The sequence below is a fragment of the Athene cunicularia genome (genome assembly GCF_003259725.1).
Source record: "Athene cunicularia isolate RWA chromosome 6 unlocalized genomic scaffold, athCun1 chr6_part2, whole genome shotgun sequence".
Lineage (NCBI taxonomy): Eukaryota > Metazoa > Chordata > Aves > Strigiformes > Strigidae > Athene > Athene cunicularia.
Genome location: NW_020799106.1, coordinates 5866665 through 5885299, shown reverse-complemented (window position 1 = coordinate 5885299; position 18635 = coordinate 5866665). Strand labels below are relative to the sequence as shown.

Here is an 18635-nt window from a genome sequence, read left to right as displayed (position 1 = left end):
AAGTTTTAACAGTTTTGTGAGCTACTGGCACCAAAATATCCAAAACTCAGGACAGAGTGGAATCAGAGTTCTACATACTTTCTGCCCAAGCTGTAGAGAAGCAAAGGAGAAATTTCTTCTGTGGAATCTTTGAGGCTTTAACATTTAATTTGTATTTAGGAGAGGGGCAGACTAGCTAAGATTAGTTGTTTCCTATAAGACTGTTGGAATTTGTGACTTTGGTGGCCTAGACACCCAAAAATAAGTCACTTTTATAGTGTTTAATTTGACAGTGGTGAGCCTAAGTTTAGTTTAGCTCATGTAGTCTTTGCATAGATGAAAGCATGAGCTTAAAACGTTTTCTAAGCCAGGGCCACTAAAGTGGGATTTAACAACTCGGCTCACAGGCCTCAGGCTGTGCAAGAAGGTTCAGAGAGTTACACTGGGCATCTTTTTTTGTGTAATCAGAGAGTGCTTTCCTTGTCAATGACTATAGCAGCAATTACACATTCATCTGTGTTTGGTATGGGCTTGAAAATTCATGAAAGGTGAATCTAGTTTTTCAGGCAATAAAGGAATTAGTTGATCTGAGCTTGAATGTCTGTGCTGGAATATAGACATGCTGGATTTTCATTATTAGTTTTGTTATTCATCTATGACTAATGACATAGTGGCGTTATTTTCTTTCATGCCTATAATTAAATATTTTTCAAAAGGAGCTAGTGATAATTTTATAGGTGTTTCTTTCTGTGGGAGGTTGTGGATTGGTTCTTTCTGAGTATTGTTATTGTTAGAACAAGACATTAAAGAAATATAAAAGGAAACATATAAAGTCAAACTCAGTTATATACAACTAATTCACAATCACAGTCCATTAAGAACTTTTAGAAGATGTATTGAATATTTTCAAATCACAAATACCCTAAATTAATAGCATGAAATTATTTTCTGACTGCACTTAGCACTCCCAAAACTAAATAGCACAATTTTCTTTTATAGACATATGCACATATGTGTGGGTAAGTGTATGTATGTTTTGGGCCAAATCTTGGGGGTGGGGGGAGCTGAGTTTGATTTTTTTTTTTTTTTCTCTCATTATTGACATTTTTCTCCCTAAACAGAGGCACAGTTGCTGCAGGTGCAATGGATTACTTATGAAAGAAGTTTTCTATTTAAAAACAAGAGAGACTTTAATGAAATCAGTAGAGGGTTTGTACAATAGGTATTGTATTAAACCAGAGCTCAGGGTTCACATTGATTGTGGTATTTAAATTTCAATGAGTTGATTATGTATGAGAATAAAATGACCAGTATTATGAATGTACAAAAAAAGAGACATGGAAGAGCTGTGCCAGAAAAGTGAGAAAAACGTTCCCTTTATAGTCCCTAGAGTTCAATAAAGCACCACTATTTCCCAGCTTTTAAAAGCTCTTTTATCACAATGGTTCATACCTCACATTCCCTGGAGCCTGATTTGTTATACGTGCAGGGTCCTGTTCCGTTCAGCAGCATCTCACTGGTTTCAGTGTTGGTAGGTTTGTAATCTACATAAAATTCCTGTGTGCTTGGAGTCATTTGCTTCAGTGACTGTCTTTTCTTTTTCCTGTGCCTTCGCATGAGAGAGCGCTGCTGCAGCTGCTTCATACTGGCTGGGTAACGCTTCCATGACACATAGATTACCAGCAGGATCACAAGCACAGACAAGAAAAGGGCCACGCTGCCTGCTATGATTTTATGGAAGGAGATGTGTTCTGTGTCGTGCTCAGGTTCGGAGCTCGATTCAGTGGCTCCAATAGTTGGGGGCAGAGGGGGCTTGCTGTCATGTTTAGGCCTGGTGAGTTTTGGTTTAAACGTTGGCTTTGGGAGAGCTCGTGCTAATTCAAACCTTTCCGTGGTACTTTTGCCACAGATGCTGTAGTTTTTCACTGCATCAATAACATTCACCCCTTGCAGCTCTTTGGGGCTGGCACAAATAATTGTATTTTCCCTCAGCCCTTTAAAACTTTTAAGCCAGTTTACCAGAGAGCAAATGTTTCTGCTGCATTCCCATATATTCCCAGCAAGGCTGATGTCATTGAGGGATATCCAGGAATCCAAAATTTCTTGACCAATAAATGTGAGCTTGTTTGAATCCAGGTTGAGGCGCTGTAAATTGGGCACACACTGAAAAACACTAGGTCCACTGAAAGCTTCTATTTCATTGCCAGATAAATCAAGTCTTTGTAATGAGCTCCAGGTCCAGGACATAGTTTGTCCTATCACACTGATTTTATTCCACTGTAAATAAAGGTTTTGAAGGCTGACTAGCCTTGGAAAAAGTGCCAGGTTGAGCTTAGAAAATTGATTGTGCTCCAGATGAAGCTCTTTCAGTCTGATCATCCCTGCAAAGACATTTCTTGCTAAACTTCGGATGCGATTATAACCCAGGTCCAACAGTTCAAGGTTCCTACAATCTTGAAATATTCGAACAGGGATGGTTCTTAGGGAATTGGACCGCAAATGTAAACTCAGCAGCTTCCTTAAGCCCCTGAACTGTTCAGATCCCAGAGACTGCAGCTGATTGTATGACAGATCCAAATTCCGGAGATTTGTCACAGGTCTGAAGGTATTATTAAGAAAATAGGAGATTCTGTTGGAACTCAAGATCAACTCTTTTAGTCTGCGTATTCCACTGAAAGCATTTTCGTCAATATTGCTGATGTGGTTATGGTCTAAATAGAGCCAGGTGAGTTGATTAAGACCTTTAAATTGATTGTATTTTAGTTTTTGGAGGCTGTTATATCGAAGGGACAAACCTAAACAACCAGCAGATATACTTGAGGGAATCTCCTGCAATTTCTGAGATTCACAATATACCATTTTGCCTTCACACCTACAGCCCTTAGGGCATCCTCGTTCAGCAGAAGAAAGCATTGTCAGTAATACAGTAGGGGCTATTACCAGAGCTACAGCTGATCCGCTCAGTAGCCTAATTACATTGAAACCTGGAAATAAAAACAACTTAGAAAAGTTATCCCCCCACACATCAGTCATTTCTTTCAGTCATGCTAAAATCTTTTATTTCAACAAGCATTTAAAAATCCCTAGCTCGGCTCAACTACTTTTCACATTGTTTTCTTTACTCAGATTTTTTTTTTTTTTAAAAAGAATACCTTTATATAAATACTGAAGAACAGTTGGGTAAAAGGTGTAATCCCTAAGCAATTTAACTGTAATAACAAATTACATCAAGGTAAGTCTATGGAGTAATTAAAGCACAGGCTATGCAGTGGCTATGAACTATACATTAGAAAAATAACGTGAAAAACATACCCATCCTTTGTGTTGTTCAAAGGTCGTCCTTAGGTCTTTTGTTTTTTGCTTAGTGTGCCACAAGCATGGCAGCCCCTGTCAGCTGCACTGTAGTGAGTCAGGGCTCGCTGACACCCAGGAAGAAAAATTGGACCCCTTGGGAGATGGACCGATTTTGGAACATTATTCTTTGCCAGCCATGCAGAACACTCCAAGAATAAATCAATCCCAACACAGCATTCGCAGCAAAATGTCAAATTCTTCCTAGGTAATAGGATCTTCATGGATATTACGTTTTTGCATCTTTATAGTTAGGAACCTGGCTTTTAAAATTTCTCTTTATAGGAAAGCATGTTAGATTTCTCCAAGCACCATTTAGCTATCTGAATTCACACAGCTGTATTCCATAGCCCAGCAGTTCCCTTACTTAGTACCCGATCTGGCTGGGAAGCTGCTTTGTAGCACAGAAGGTAGAATAAGCCCGTACACCGAACAAGCTCTGCTCACTTCTGCGTACTGTCATCCGGAGAGCTCCGTCCGACTGTTGCTTTGGTTTCGGGGAATGCAGTCTTATGTAAAGCTGCCCCCAGTGGTGAAGAATATTATGGGCATGTGCAGAAATGTCTTCCTTTTTATCTTGCAAATGAGTAAGCTCTGCTGGGAAAAGAGTGATTGTTCTGAGTGACGAATAGAAGCGGAATGGTCAGCTCCGATGTAAACTACTGAGGTGTGCTGAAATACCCAAATCCTCTTAGTCTCTTTTGCTGCTTGTTGAAAGCTGGTTTGCATCCTTGAACTGAAGAAAAGCTCAGCGTGCGGCTGCTGAGACTTTTGTCTGAAGGGCTAACGTGACATTTGTAGGACATAGAAACAAATTTTTGGTCCTCAGGGTTTGTTGTGTGGTTTGTAGTTGTTGGGTTTTTTTTTCCTTACTGCACTAGACATGTGTTCACATGACCTTTTTGCAATAACTCACTGTTTTTCTAGAGAAGCATCAGCTCCCTCAGTGTGTCTCTTATCAAGCGTTTCAGTGGGGACACTATATTTTACAACATGAAAAATGTTTTGGAGCTGACATTTTGCCTTTTTGCTTTTTTACTCTCTGTTAAAAGGCACAGTGCCAGGAGGTTAGAAGAGAGTATTGTGCTCATTTATTTCCCAACTTGCTGTCACTTCGTTCCACAACACTAACACTTCAAACACAGGCTTCCGTAACGCTTACAACATAGGGACTAAGCTGCTTGGTGTAGTTCCTTAATCAGGTGAATTATTTTTCCTGTAATTTATGACATAGGCAGGATTTTTTTGTGAAGGTAGAATATGCAGAGTTTTTTCAGATGCGTGGCTCTGGGCAGTCCTTATATACCACATAAAGAGCCTTTTTCCTCTCTCCTTACTCTTCGTTCCTTGTCTGCTGTCGAGAAAGGACTGGTGCATCCTCCTATGTGGGCAGAGCAAAGGTAAGATGGCATTACAGCAAATGCACCACGCTGGCAGTCTTCCTTCACCAAGAAATATGTGATCAGAGATGATGGTGGGGAAGTGTGAAATCATGGCTCTTTGTCGTGCAAGAATAGGCTAGAGCCTGAAGAGAAGTGTGCTGCTTGTTAAGAGGAGGACAGATTACAGTCCCTCAAATGCAACCAGACAGCTCTGAGAACTGCTTTTTCCTTTCTGAGGCAGATGCCTTACCCCTTGGAATAATGTGCTTTGAATTTTTCCTTATTATTCACTGCTGTGAGCGTAGAAGAACTTAAAATGAGGTGAAACCTGAAATTTTCCACGCATTAAAATGCCACCATTGCCTAGTACTTAGTCTGTGAATGACTTCAGGCTTAGAGTAATCCCACTAGTATTAACACACCTATCTATGGTGCCTAAATTAGGAGCACAGGCGCCCCTGGCAGACAACTATCAACATCCTTCATGTCAGGAGTCAGAAATACACACCTGCATCAAGGCACATCCTGTGCAAATTCTCCCCTTTGGGTCCGATTTGTGAAGAGGGAAAGGGTTAATTCCTCCATTAATCTCTGTGACTGTCAACTCTCTCCTGTTCTCTACTACAGCTTGTTTCTGGCTCTTGAATCTGATCTATAGGGTTGAGGAGCCAGTGACAAACTGCAGGCTGCACTGGGAACTGTGGTAGTCTGGGGAGCTGTTCTGCTGACAGGAGGGTCACGTACCAGTCCTCGTGTGCCTGTTACAGGTTTTCCATCACTGCCTTGGGGTCTCCCTGTACTTGATGGAGCAGGATTGGCAGCTTCAGAAGACAATTCAGACCTTCTGTAAGGCAATTTGTCTCTTGGAACTGCTGCTCTTCCTCTGTTGACAGTAGAGGATGCCTGTGACAAGTAAACTCTTTTTTGAAATGGCTCACTTAAATTCCTGAGATGCCTTAGATGGCATTAAATTAGGTCTGAATCTTCATCTGATTCAAACACAGCATGTAAAGCTTCTTTCTCCTGAAGTGTTGGTGCTACTTAGCATATCAGCTCAGATTGAGCCTTCTCCCCAAACCTTGCCTATCCTCTGGCTTTTCCTCTTTTGTCTTCTCTCCCTCCATCTTCGTTGTGGAGTTAACAAGTAAGTTCTCTGCCACCATGAGTCAGCAGAGCTTCAGCAGCTTTTCTAGGGTTTTAATGATTGCCAATATACTGGACAAATAGGAGGGAACAGCCTCTCTTTTACCATGAGTTATTTTCATTTTTCTGAAAGGGTTGAGGCATCAAGAGATGAACAGAGAGAGCATCAAATCTATGTTAATGGATTGCCAAATTCAATTTTCTTTACTGAGATCCTTTTTGAATTACACAAGCAGGAAAAGTGCCAGTGTCTGATAAACAGTTTTTTAAAATTACATTTCTGTATCTTCATACAGCTGAATGAGTTCTTTTCAAATCGTGGAAATAAAGCTGCTCCCAGTATGAAACATTTCATACCAAATTTCAGACCAATCTGACCATATTATAAACTATGAAAAATAGAGAATTAAGTTGAAGCTTCATTTTAGTTACTTTTGTAAGTGGTTTAACCGTTGTCTTGGATCAACTACACCTTATATATATCTGTGCAACCCCACTGCATTACCATTTAACTCATATCACCAGGAAAAAAGAGCACGGGGACAAACTGTCTAGCTTCTCTTATGGATAAGCTAGTTTTATTAGAACTAATGCCACAAGTCCCGAGTGCCTAAAATCCAGGAGTTTGTGGAAGGCTTGGTGCGTAATTACCTTGTCATCCATGTGAGTCTGTGTGTATTCATTCTGCAGGATAGTTTCTGTAGGCACAGGGCATTTTAAGTTCAGCGCTCTGCACCGTTGCTGGGCAGCCCTGCCTCCTGTCCTGGAACAGCAGTTCCCAGTCAGGAACAGGAGGTAAAAACTGCAAGGAGCAGAAGTCTCGATGACTTCACACTGACTGAATATTAGCGCTCACAAGTGATATTATTCCTTCTCTTCTGCCTGTGAAGACAGCACTTCATGCAATTCTGCCAAGACAGGTGCTCTTAAGAGAAATATTTAATTTATTTGTGTACCCTTGCACACAGTCTGTGTTTTGGGATATGCCCTGGACATAAATGGAGATGCCACAGAACCTGGGAAGCTTATTAGTTTTGAGTTGTATGCCTCCGTGATCACTCCAGTTTGTTATTCTGGGCTGCTTCTGAGGAGAAAATGGCATACATGAGAAAATACCTTAACAAATGTGTTGCTAAATATGTCTTAACATTCATGTAGATGGAAAGCGATGTGTTGGGCGGAGCCTCTGATGAACACAGTGTTTTCTTCATCACCACAACAGACAAATTAAATTCAAATATGTTTGGAAATTATGCACTATCCCAGGGTAGTGACAGCCCAGATTTTTCTCTTGCTACTAAACTTTCAATAGGTTTTCTGCCTGGAAATTGTTCTAGATGGATTTCACTGCTATCTGATTTTGCAGTAATTTCTTTAATTTCATTTCATGTTTGATTTTGGTTTTGTTTATGTAGCTAAATTTTAGCGTATTTTCTTTTTCCATTCATTCTGGCTGTGGTCTCTGTACCTAGCTGCAACTTCCCTATGGAAAGATTAACATGAACTGCAGTCAGAATAGTAAAGGGTGAAACAGAAGATGACATTCACTGTGAAAGCCTGTTCCTTCAGAGACCTGGTTTGGAATTGAAACATTTTGCAGAGGAAAAGGGAAATAGCAAATCTTGCACTGTTCAGGGTTATGAGAAGGCACGTGTGATGTCCAGGTACATCTGTTTGCTAAGTTCATTTGAGAAGGGGAGATGACAGTATTATCAGGCTGCAGTGGAATGGAGATGAGGGGTGCAAGGAAGACATGTAAACTTCCAAAGCATAAGGAACCAGCAGTTACCAGGTCCTAGAGGGGTTTAATGTAAATCATTGGTCAGATCTTCCCTTCTCCTGTCACTTGCTTCTCATCAGCCTTCTTCAGGATATTTCATGCTTACTCTTTAAAATGCAGTTCTTATTTAATAATGATGTTACAAAAAAAAGGAAATAATTAAAAACAAGTTTCCATTTCTGTTGTTCCCATAAAAAATCCATTCAGAAAAGCAGTATGATCCTTTCTAGCCACAGTGCACTATGTTGTTAATGCACAAATTTCAGAATTTAGACTTCTGGATACAGCATTTTTCTGTTTACAGATAGAGGAACCATAAATAAGCACTGCTGCACTGTGTTCTTTTTGGGCTTATGAAGTGACAACGTATATCTCTCCCTTGACTTTGTTTCTCTACAGAGAAACTAGGAGTCAGCTGGGTTAGCAATAGTAGCTTGTTCTAAGTGGTATTGTAGTGTGCTATCACTGTATCGTTAAGAGTAGATAAGTCTAATAAAATATGTTGGCAATTTTTAAGCCAGTGATTAAATGAACCTGCTGTTCCAGGAGGATCAGATTAGAGCTGGGGGAGTATAACTCCCAGTGTAAATATCAGAGTGTGGGAAGACAGAGGGAAACTCAGGATGCACGATTTGCCAAAGACAGATGTAAGGAAAGGGAAGTGTGGGAAAGCTAGGCTCAAGGAACATGCAGGCAAGGGAAATCGAGGCAACAAATGCTCTGAAGACACAGGGAAAGAAGACTGAGACTAGGGTCTTACCCCAGCAGTTTGTCAAGACTGACCTGAAGGATTATGGTTGGTAAGTGATAGACTAGGGAGGTGGATAAGCAAAATATCCTTTGCTCTCCTGTGAGGAACAATTAGCTTTACAAAGCCGCCTCTGGTGAAAGGATCCCAAGTTACAAATTCTGTGATAAACTGAAGCAACATCTGAAGCTTGAATAGGAGCCATGCTCCCTGTCTAGGAGTCAGTAACCTCCGTAATATCCGAGTGCTTGTAGAGGACATCGGGGACGTATCTGTCAATTTGTGTATACCCGGAGGATCTCCTCAGTGCCGTGGTTCACAGGGCAACACAGGCTATCGCTTTCCTTATGCACAGTTGCACACTGTTGAATAATGAAGCTTTCCCAGCTGTACGATTTTGTTTAAATCTGTGCATTGTGGATAGGTCACAGGGGCCTCTAAGCTGTCTCAGGGTAGATAATGCTGCATAGAAGCCTACAACCTTTGTTCGTGGCATCCAGTGGCTAGGTTTTCTGCATCCTCTCATAACTCCTGTACCCTTAATGAGGCATTGGACACTCAACTGTTCCCCAGTTGACTTCTTTTCCTACAGTTTTGAAGCTGTTTGGGAGCTAGCTCAAATAAATCAATTACATCTCACACATAGTGTTAGCTTCAACCTGCAGACCATGAATGATACACACCGTAAGAGCCCTGTAGCTGCAAAATGAAAGGCAGTCTTAGTGGCCTCTGCTTGTGATTCTGTCTATCTCTGCGAAGATGCCAGAGAGATTAGGTTAGAATAAACCCAGTCTTGTTGCAAATGCTCTTTTGTGGGCCAGGATGCCATTGCTGGAAGAGTGTCTGCTGTGGTATTGTCCAGGCAGCACATTTGGGGTTTATCTAGCCTAAAGTATTCAGAAACTCTCAGATGTCTCCATGAAGTATGCTTGCCTATGAAGTATGATTTGTTTTCCTAGGGCTATCTGACTCTTCCACCTTGCTATAACAATCCTGCGTATGTATCGTGGCAGACTGTGACAGATGGCAAAGGTAATGAGCTGTCTGAGGAGCCATATTCACATGGAGCTGTTCTAGAAAGGTTTTGTTCATGGAGAACTCTGTCACACTGGGACATCAGGCTGGAGGTGTTGTGTAACTGAAATCAAGTGAAGTTGCAGCCTGGTCCCAGCAGAGTGACACCCCTGGAGCAGCTCTGTGCTGCCATGTGAGGAATCAGAGGGGATGGGGAGCAGTTGGTTTCAGAACATGTGCCTGCCTGGCCCTTGAGCCAGACTGCTCCAAGCTCTCATCAGCTGAAGGGTACATGACTTGCCAGCGATGGTCATGGCTGATGAGCAGCAAACGGCAGGAATGTAGGTCTTTGGTCTTGTTAAGACTGAGGAGAAAACCATGGGGCCAGTTAGGATATTGTAATGTCTGGCTCTGTCTGATAGTCTATGTAGAAATAGCGTGATGAGCAATTTAGCTGTGGGTGAATGGAGCATATGTGTGCACGTAAATACTTTTTCTTCTTTGGAGAATGAATTGGAAAGCTGCAATGAAGGTTTCCTTTAAATGGCTATGTTTCAATAGAAGATTTATATAAATAAATGTTTTCTGACAGAAAGACACTTTGTTTGGGGGGGGGGAAAATCCTGACAGCGTCCAGTTCTGGCCAGAGGGAAAGGAGTGAGCTCTGAGCATGTCCCGTCTTACTGGTAAGAACAAGAACAGTAACATTTGGCTTAGAACTCAGGCGGTGGTAGTATCAGCAATATGACCATTTGGCAGCATTTTATTTTCCATCAAACCATAGACCTTTTCCGTCTTCAGTGCTGATGTGTAGTTAATAACCTCAGGGTAGCCTTTCCTCCTCAGCTGGTCCTTTTGCTTTCATGCCTTTGCCTATATCTTCTCCTTCTTAACTCCTACCCTATGTGGAAGTCTTTGAGGGAAGAGTACTTGTCAGTCGCTCAGCAAAGAGCACAGATATACAGCGCCTGTTCACACATGTTCTTGTGAATTTCAGACATGTTCCCTATTACACATTTAACTAGTTGCTCCTTGGCTCTCCAAATAAACCTGCCTTGGTATCTTACTGTGTGCTCTAGCTGCAGAGGTAGTTATCCTGTCAGGTCAGCCTGGGAATATCTGTTGGCTGCTGTGGCTCCTTGATTGCTGGACGGAGGCAGCTGGCAAGGTCTTCCATTATAGGAAAACAATGATGTCCACATGATATCAAAAGCCATTAAAAAAAGTCTCATAAATTGCTTTTCAAACTTCAACTTTTACCCAAATTTTCTTTGGGTCTCAGTATCTCTGCTTCTGAGAGAGGGATAGTGATATTTAATCATGCTGTAAGTTGACCAGCATAATAGATGACTTGCTTCACTTTTTGTCTGACACTAGTTATTTACAAACATGTCTTCTTCACACATTCCTTTTCAAACGCATTCCTTTTTGGACTTCCAGTACAAGTTATCCCGTATCTGTTGTAATTTTTATTACTTGGTATGGGTATAATTTATTTTGATACATTTTTTTGAGCTAGAATGACCAAATGGCAAAATTCCATGTGAGGACAACATAGCCATCAAATATAGGAAAACCGGCTTCTTTTTAAAATGAAAAATTATCTTAAATCTTTGGATAATTGTCTTATTAACTCCTGTTCACTGTAGGATCTCTTTTGATGTTACGAGTGCCATTTTGCAAACTATTTAAAAATCTGCCTAATATTACCTTTAAACTTCTATATAAAACTTGTGATGAGTGGCTAACGTTTTTGGGCTAGTTGAAATGAAAGATATGTATACATAGCATTCCTTAGGATCAGATCTAGATTAGTAGATAAAACAATTATTCTTTACTTCCTAGTCTTAGTGCTCTTCAGTGTAAACTGGTATACAGGTGTAAGGAATTAAAGACTGCAGAAGAACGTGAATTCATTTGACCTGTTGAAATATTCTAAAATAATTTCCACTTTCTCCTTTCACTTGCTTATGCAGGAAAACCTCTACAGAGAAAAAAAAGCATTCTATCTTACCTATATTAGGATTTCTGCTTGGACTCGTGTGGTATTCTGAGATTGTGATTTCAAACCAAAGACAGTCGGAGTGATGTGTTACTATACAGCGTTAGTAACATTTTGAAGAGAAAACTAAACATGACAGTTGAACAGATTTGCAACTGAAAGAGAAAAACATGAACAAAGTTAAGAAGCATATAATTATGTTCATTCATACTGTGACTAGCATAAAAATGATTTATTCCAAATGGTTACAGTTGCATGCTTAGTCACTTCCTTCCCTGGCTTCAGCCTAATTCTGTTTTCTGGCATTTTCCTGCCAAAAACGTTTGTTCTCTTTTTCATCAAAAGTTTCAGATTTTTGTAGCTTTTAATAATTCAATCAAGTCTTTTTCAATTAAGCAAGCTACAGCAGTTTTTAGATACTCTAGCTTTGGTAGTTGCTGTTCCTGAGAAAGCTCAGAATCTTAATTATACTGAGAGTCTTGGTTTGTTAACTGGCCTGTAATCTGCTTCTACTTAGTCACAGAGGTCACTCATCCGTGCCCAGTAGTGATGGACTAGAAGTTTCTGGTTTAAAAAAAAATACCAAAGGTTAATTGTTGCAGGTATCTTTTGACTATTCTATTCTGTACTTGCCATCCTTCTTATTCTTTTCCCATTGGTGTGTCCAGCAAACAGAGCTCTGAACAAACCCTATGTGATTTAAATGGCTTATTAACTCATCTTTTCAGGCCCTGGCTACCCAAGAAAATTGTCTTAATTTAAATGTGATTAAATAAAGAAATAAACGTACAACAACCCCCCAGCATATTTAAGCGATTTACAAAGGTGCAACAGACTCCCATATAATTATTTTCAAAACAAAAATCTTCGTTACTACAGATATGTGTTGGTTTCTGTGAGAGTATACTGTTAATTAAAGTAAATGTCTTTTGTCCAGTGGACAGGGCAGCAAACAAGTGACAAACCCAACTCAAAGGGACTCAAATATTATACATGGAGTTTGCCTATTTTGTCACAGTGTAAAGCAATAAGTATCTGCAAAATGTTAATTTCTGATCGACCAAAATGTAGAAGAGTGCTGCAGGGAGGATGAGAGGAAGCTGACATGAAGAGAATTGTAGTCTTCGCCCCTTCTTCTCTTTCCTGCAACAATAGTGGGATAGGCCTATCGTAGTTTTTGCATTTTGTAAATCCTTCCATCCAGTATTGTGTATCTCCTAAGTAGTTAAGAAGCTTAAAACCACCTTTCTCTCTTACAGTTTAGTTGCATAGAGAAAAGGTTAGAAAGCAAGGGCTGCTTCCAAATAATAACCAAGTACAGACTCTGGTCAGCCCACAGAGTAGAGAGACAGAAGAGCTGAACCTGAGTGAGTCAACAGCTTCATTTCTGGTCCCTAAATGGTAACAGGAGTTGGGAGAAAGTAGTAAGGTCTTATAAATGTGTACTCAGTTTCCAAACCAAATCTTTTGCCTCCAGACACGCAGGAAGCAGGCACATCTCCATCCACTTGTTCTTACAGTGTGCCTCTTCCATCATGGGTATATAACAGAAAAATCTTCTCTCTATGTAACAGGGAAGTCATGTGGCTTTCTGATTTGATTTTACAGCATATGTTTGTGTCATCATTTATTTGTCATTTGGACAAATTGTCCCGATTGAAATCCAGAGCATGAATAGACACATACCCATATAACTAACATAACAAAAAAAAATTTCCTGTGGGGGTTTCTACCACTGTGTGTTCAGCAGTTTCCCCCGTTCCTTTGTGAGTCTGTAAGCTTCTAGGGATGTGCTTTATCGATGTAAGACTAAAGCAGACCCTAATCGTAAAATGAATATATACAAATCTAATACACAGAACAACTGTAAATAGACTGATGTCAAAATCTTTAGTTTGAAATTCTTAGGAAAAGTAGAAAAGAAGGACTCTTCAGGGGAAGTTAAATATACTTCTTTTTTTTTTTTTTTAAACTTAATATGCATAATTTCAGCTGTATATTTTAGTTTATACTGTGATAGTTGAACCCCACAATACAATCTCTGTGGGACTTGTTCTGAGGTGATGTGCCTTGGGCCTGTTTGCATGCATGAAGGATTCGCATAGGGTAGTAAATGCTAAAAGACATAAAAGTCTCCTGTTTCAATGTATAACTCAAAAAGTGACTAATGGGGGTTAGGAAAAGAAAAAAACAAAGTTACTTTATGGCAGTTACTGAGCAAGAACTGTGTCCTATGAAAATCTTTGCAGTTTCCTTTAAAATACCTAGTGCTTGCCACTCAGAGAGCTGGAAGAGGTCCAGCGCTCTTATCTGACATAGCAATTTCAGTGTTCTTCTCCGTGCGATTTAAAGTCAAGTAGAAATATGCTGTTAAAATGGAGATATCTGTAAACGGATAAAAGTCTTGAAGTTGTATCAGAACACCACTGTAGGAGAGAATCTCCAAGAAGAAACCTGTAAATGTCCTTGCATATCTTTGCTCCTTACATATGTACCATGGTATTTGGAATTCTGTATCAGATACTTGCTGGTCAAAAGATGAACATTTTAAAGAAGTTGATGATTCGTATGTTCACGTAAAGACCAGGGTTTAACATTGCACACTGTTGTACACACAATAACATGAGGGGAACACAGACGTGAATATGCCAGGCTGTGTAACAGTTGAACTTCAAGACTTGATCTTGCAAAACTCCTTAAACTTTTGTCATTACCCATTACTGACATGGTGGGAATTAGCATAGTAATGGTAAACGTCCAACTTAGATCTTCTACTTAAAAAAGGTTGTTGTAAATTGCATCAAGGTCACTGAGAGAGAGAATTCCTACTCTTCTAAGCACAGTTTTTTACAGTCAAACATCTTACCTGATGACAGTATTAATTATCACCTAATGAATGTGCTTCATTTGCAGAATTTCAGTGGGAGATGATTCTCCATTGGTATAGTTTTTTGGTTTGTTTTTTTTTTCTCTTTCTGTCTTTTAAAATACTTCATACCCTATCATATAATGAAATAATACAAGTTTTATCCAAAAGATTAAGACAGGGAGCTGCTGATCCTTTTCAGTCTGGGAGAATTAGCCTCTTAAATGTTCAGCAGTAATTGGTATGCCAGTGACCTTCTGTTGCTGGTCTTTTTCACAGCTATTGGAAGTACTTGATGGCTATTTTATGTCCTTTTATTTTAAAGTGTTTATCTGGTACATTTGTATTCTCTGCTTAAGTTGCCACTTACCTGGTATTTTTTACTTTAGGCCACTTGCGGCAAAGATGTATGAAATCCTGTATGTCCCACTGTGCCTAGAATATATTTCAGAAAGAATAAAATACTTTCAGTGCTTTGCTGGTTTGCAGCCTCTGCCACCCTTTGCTGGTATTTGTCTTTTGCTTTGTGCAGTTTGCTTGGTACCGTCTGCCGCTTCCTTATCAAAGGCTGGCTGGAAGTGTCGTGTGTGTCAGTAGTGGCTTATTTTACTTGCCCCAGTTTAATGCAAAAGCAGTCAGCAGCAGCAAAGGAGTCTGCTTTGTTTCAGTTCCTATTCTTTCTACTGTTGCCATTCAAGAAAGGTAGAAACCGCATATGAACCCATTTACCAAATCATTAGGGAGTTTCTTATGTTCTGAAATAAAAAAGAATTTAAAAATTGGGCAGATTTTTATCGTTATGTGGAGCAATACACTAATTAAACGCTTTCCAGGAGTCCTAGTGAATAGACATTATCAGTGAACCAGATCTGAATGTGTATGTTAGAACAACAGTATCCTTCAGCACACATTTTTGATATGTATGGCGGAGGTCATTAGTAGGAATTTAGTGATGAGTTTCATGATTTAACATAACATTACATTTAACATTTACTGGGAGTTTGTTTTGCTGATGTCTGTTCCCTATGGAATTAATGACCATCTCTTACTTTGTCTCTAATTTGTACTTTGCGTGATTAGAACAAGGGTCGGAGGTAAATATTTTATGGAGTCACTACATAGTTTTACTCCTGATATTCAAGGTGATTAATATTTCATAGTTTATGATAAGATTCCATTTATGCAATTTTAATTTAAACATTAATAACTCTTACAGAACTTGTGAGTATATGTTAGACATGCTTGTGTGTGCTGTAGGTAATGTTTATAGAAGATTGATAAAATCCAAAATAGAAATATTATGTTGTCTTGGAGTCTAAGACAATCTATAGGAGTTGCTGCTGGGTTTGAAATGAAATGAATAAATAGGAACTCACTGTTAAGTGCTTCTGCCTCTTCTGAGGTTTGCCATTACCTTTATTTAGTGGAATAGGTCAGCTCTACTGGCCTCCCGTTGTCTTTACTTCCCCAAGAAAGGGAATTATTTCATGTGAAGAAAACACGGTATGAATCTGTGTGTTAAAAGGAGAGTGCCTTCACAAGTCAGGAGGCGTGTAAACATTATAGAGTTAACATTTGCTTGGCTCTGGTTACCATATGTTTAGTCTAAACATACTGACATGAAAAATATTCTTCTAAGTAGCTGTCCCTCATACTGTTGAATGTCTTCATTTAGGGTTAGGGAGCCATGCTGTAACATTGTGTCTTCAATTTGAATCTTAATTAACTTTGAACTGAAGCAGATAACTTATTTGACATTCTACAGGGGAGCTTTTGTGTCCAGTTATTCAGGATTAGTGTTCCACAGGGAAGGAGGCTGAGATAATCAGATTCTCACCACCTTGTGAAAAGTCCCTCCGGTACTGGTTAAAAGTCTTGTTTGCAAGGTTCATTTCTGCTAAGTGGAATGAAAATATAGGATGTCATGTCTCACTATTCTCAGCTCCTTCTTAGATCTGCAATTAAAGGTCAGTTTAATTCGTGCATATTCATCCACATTACACTGAAGTGAGTAGTTCTGTTGGTATCTGCGTGTACAGGTACCAGCCTTTCAGGTTCTTCACAGTCTGGTGACAGAGATGTTTTTCTGTGATTTTCTTTCTCTCTGCTACTCCCTTTAATCAATATACAAATCGAAGTTAAATCACTTTCTAATGCACATATAAGCAAATAAACACCCATTTGATATTTATATACAGGAATTTTGCTATAGCAGACAAGGGATGTGTTTTGATTTTTCTGACTACTGTTGCAAAATGTTATTGCTCTGGAAAAAAGACTGTAAGGGAAATGCACTAATCCTTTTATCTAGATACTAGTCATTCCCATTAAATCACAGCTGAAACAATAATGCTTCTGAAGACAGTCAGTCTATCTGTGTTCACAGAATTTCTTCAGTCGGTTCACTGTGTAGGTGAACAGTTTTGTGCGGAAGTTCTATTCCTGAGCTCTTCAAGAGTGCAAAGCTCCCATGCACACAGCTGGAAAGGAACTGAAGTTATCATAGAAACACCCATCATGGTTCGAAAAATTACCATAAAGAGTGTTCCAAGGTAATATAACGTTCATGGAAATTCAGTGCACTTTTCTCTGTAATGCATTTCCTGTGACTCAGACCTCTTGTTCCAGTTGAGCCAAACAGGGATTATTACATAAAACAAAGCAAAGCATTATATTTCTTGCCATAATTAATGGCTTTATCTTCATCTATACTATATAATTATTCTTGATGGTTCAATAGGATGCTTAATAAGAAATTCAGAAGAGGTTGTTAAGGAAATTTCTATTTTTAATTTCTAATATTTAATCTGTTGAGTTTAATGGGTCAGATTAAAAAAAACCCAAAACAACCCTGAGTATTGTCTTGAATTCCACATTGTTAAAAAGGTTGGTCTTAGGCATTCTTGCAGTCTCTTCAGGATCAATTTCTTGTTCAGGAAATGTGACTGAAAATAAAAATATGCTTGAAGCTCAGCAAGTAAATACAGCAGCCAGATAAAAACGTATTAATTTTATTAATTGATGCAGACATTTTCTAACCGTGAGGACCTTTGCTAGTCTCATTTTGTCCATTAAAACCAAATAAACCCACCCACCTGATTTTCTTGTTGGCTGCCGACCATGTGGGTTTCCATCTCATGGGGTGAAGGCATGTTTTCAACTTTCTTTCCATAAGACAGTATCTTATTTTTCTGTCCAGATGGTCACTGTTGTATCTCACCCTGCCTTACTGTTACCTCCTTTAAACAGGGAAGAGCTTCTCTAGATCTATAAGATTTATTTTTTTTTTTTTCCTCTCTCTCTAGGAAGGGCGAGATACAACATTTCACATTTTACTAATTTAAAATTATTAACATTTCTACACATATAATTCTCTTTCTCAAAATCCGGAAATCTATCTCTCTCTAAAGTCCTGAAAATCCTTATTATAAATAAGGGCAACATAATTAATTACTAACTGTAACCCTGTGTTTCTAATCCTTACAGTTTTAGCCTTCTAAATGTTTGTTTTTCCCTCCCTTCTGCTTCAGACTTTCCATGTCTGAAGGCAATAGTCAGTCATGTAGCAGTTCTTCAGGGCTTTCTTTAGTGGCTGAAGAACAGAAGGAGTCACTGAGTTTCGAAACTGAGATTTATTTATTTTTTTGTTGACCTCATGACTTCTCGCTGTCGCAGTGATCTATTACAGCACCTTTGCACTGTCTCCTCTCTCTCAGGCTGAGGTACTATCTTACCCATCATCATGGTCTTGTGCAAATGAGCCAGGGAGCCTCAACACTAACATTTGTTACTGGCAAAGAAGTAAATCCACAAGAATACATGCGAAATGAGTAGGTTATCACCAAGAAACAGTTTTCTCTGAAGAAGAATTCAATTTCTTACAAATATTTATGTCGTCTTCCCTATCTGGCTTTTTTATTTTGATCTTTTCACTCAGAGGACCATCAGTTGTGACTCTCTTTACATGCTTTTGGACTGCTTAGATAGTATTGTGTGTTCATATAGAAATTAATATTGTTTTTTCTAGAAGCTGCTGTTTTAGTAAATTGATATCAACTTTTATGTTGCATATATTGAAAACTGACAGGGAAAGTTACCCTTACCTTTACAAGTTTTCAAGGCGGTTATTTATTAAAAAAAAAAAAACAAAACAACCAAACAAAAAAACCTCAAAAATTGTGATGAAAGTCAAGATTTCAGGGTTTATTTACAGAGGTGATGATTTTCAAAATGTCTACAAAATTGTTTCAGCTTATTTGAAGTACTTTATGCTGATATCCTACAAATGCATCATTTAAATATATATATGAATGTGGAGAAACAGGAGTTTTATTAATAATGTGCTTAAAATATGGGAGTTAGTTGTTGAA

The 18635-nt window shown here is 39.0% G+C and overlaps 2 protein-coding genes across 4 annotated transcripts in view; one reads left to right on the top strand and one right to left on the bottom strand.

Annotated features, from left to right (window-relative positions):
- LRRTM3 (leucine rich repeat transmembrane neuronal 3) overlaps nucleotides 1–3811 on the bottom strand; it is an 89910-nt gene extending 86099 nt beyond the window's left edge. The window contains exons 1-2 of one of the 3 annotated variants that reach the window (XM_026851992.1): nucleotides 3292–3811; nucleotides 1432–2963 (exon numbers count right to left, since the gene is read on the bottom strand). In XM_026851992.1, coding sequence (XP_026707793.1) covers nucleotides 1432–2963; nucleotides 3292–3295 — 1536 coding nt within the window. In that variant the 5' untranslated portion in view covers nucleotides 3296–3811. Of the gene's footprint in view, nucleotides 1–1431; nucleotides 3262–3291 lie in introns of those variants that run through there. The other 2 variants (XM_026851993.1, XM_026851991.1) reach the window with 2 other exon arrangements.
- Nucleotides 1–18635, top strand: part of CTNNA3 (catenin alpha 3) — a 471555-nt gene that overhangs the window by 212915 nt on the left and 240005 nt on the right. The gene's annotated exons all lie outside the window — the stretch shown is intronic.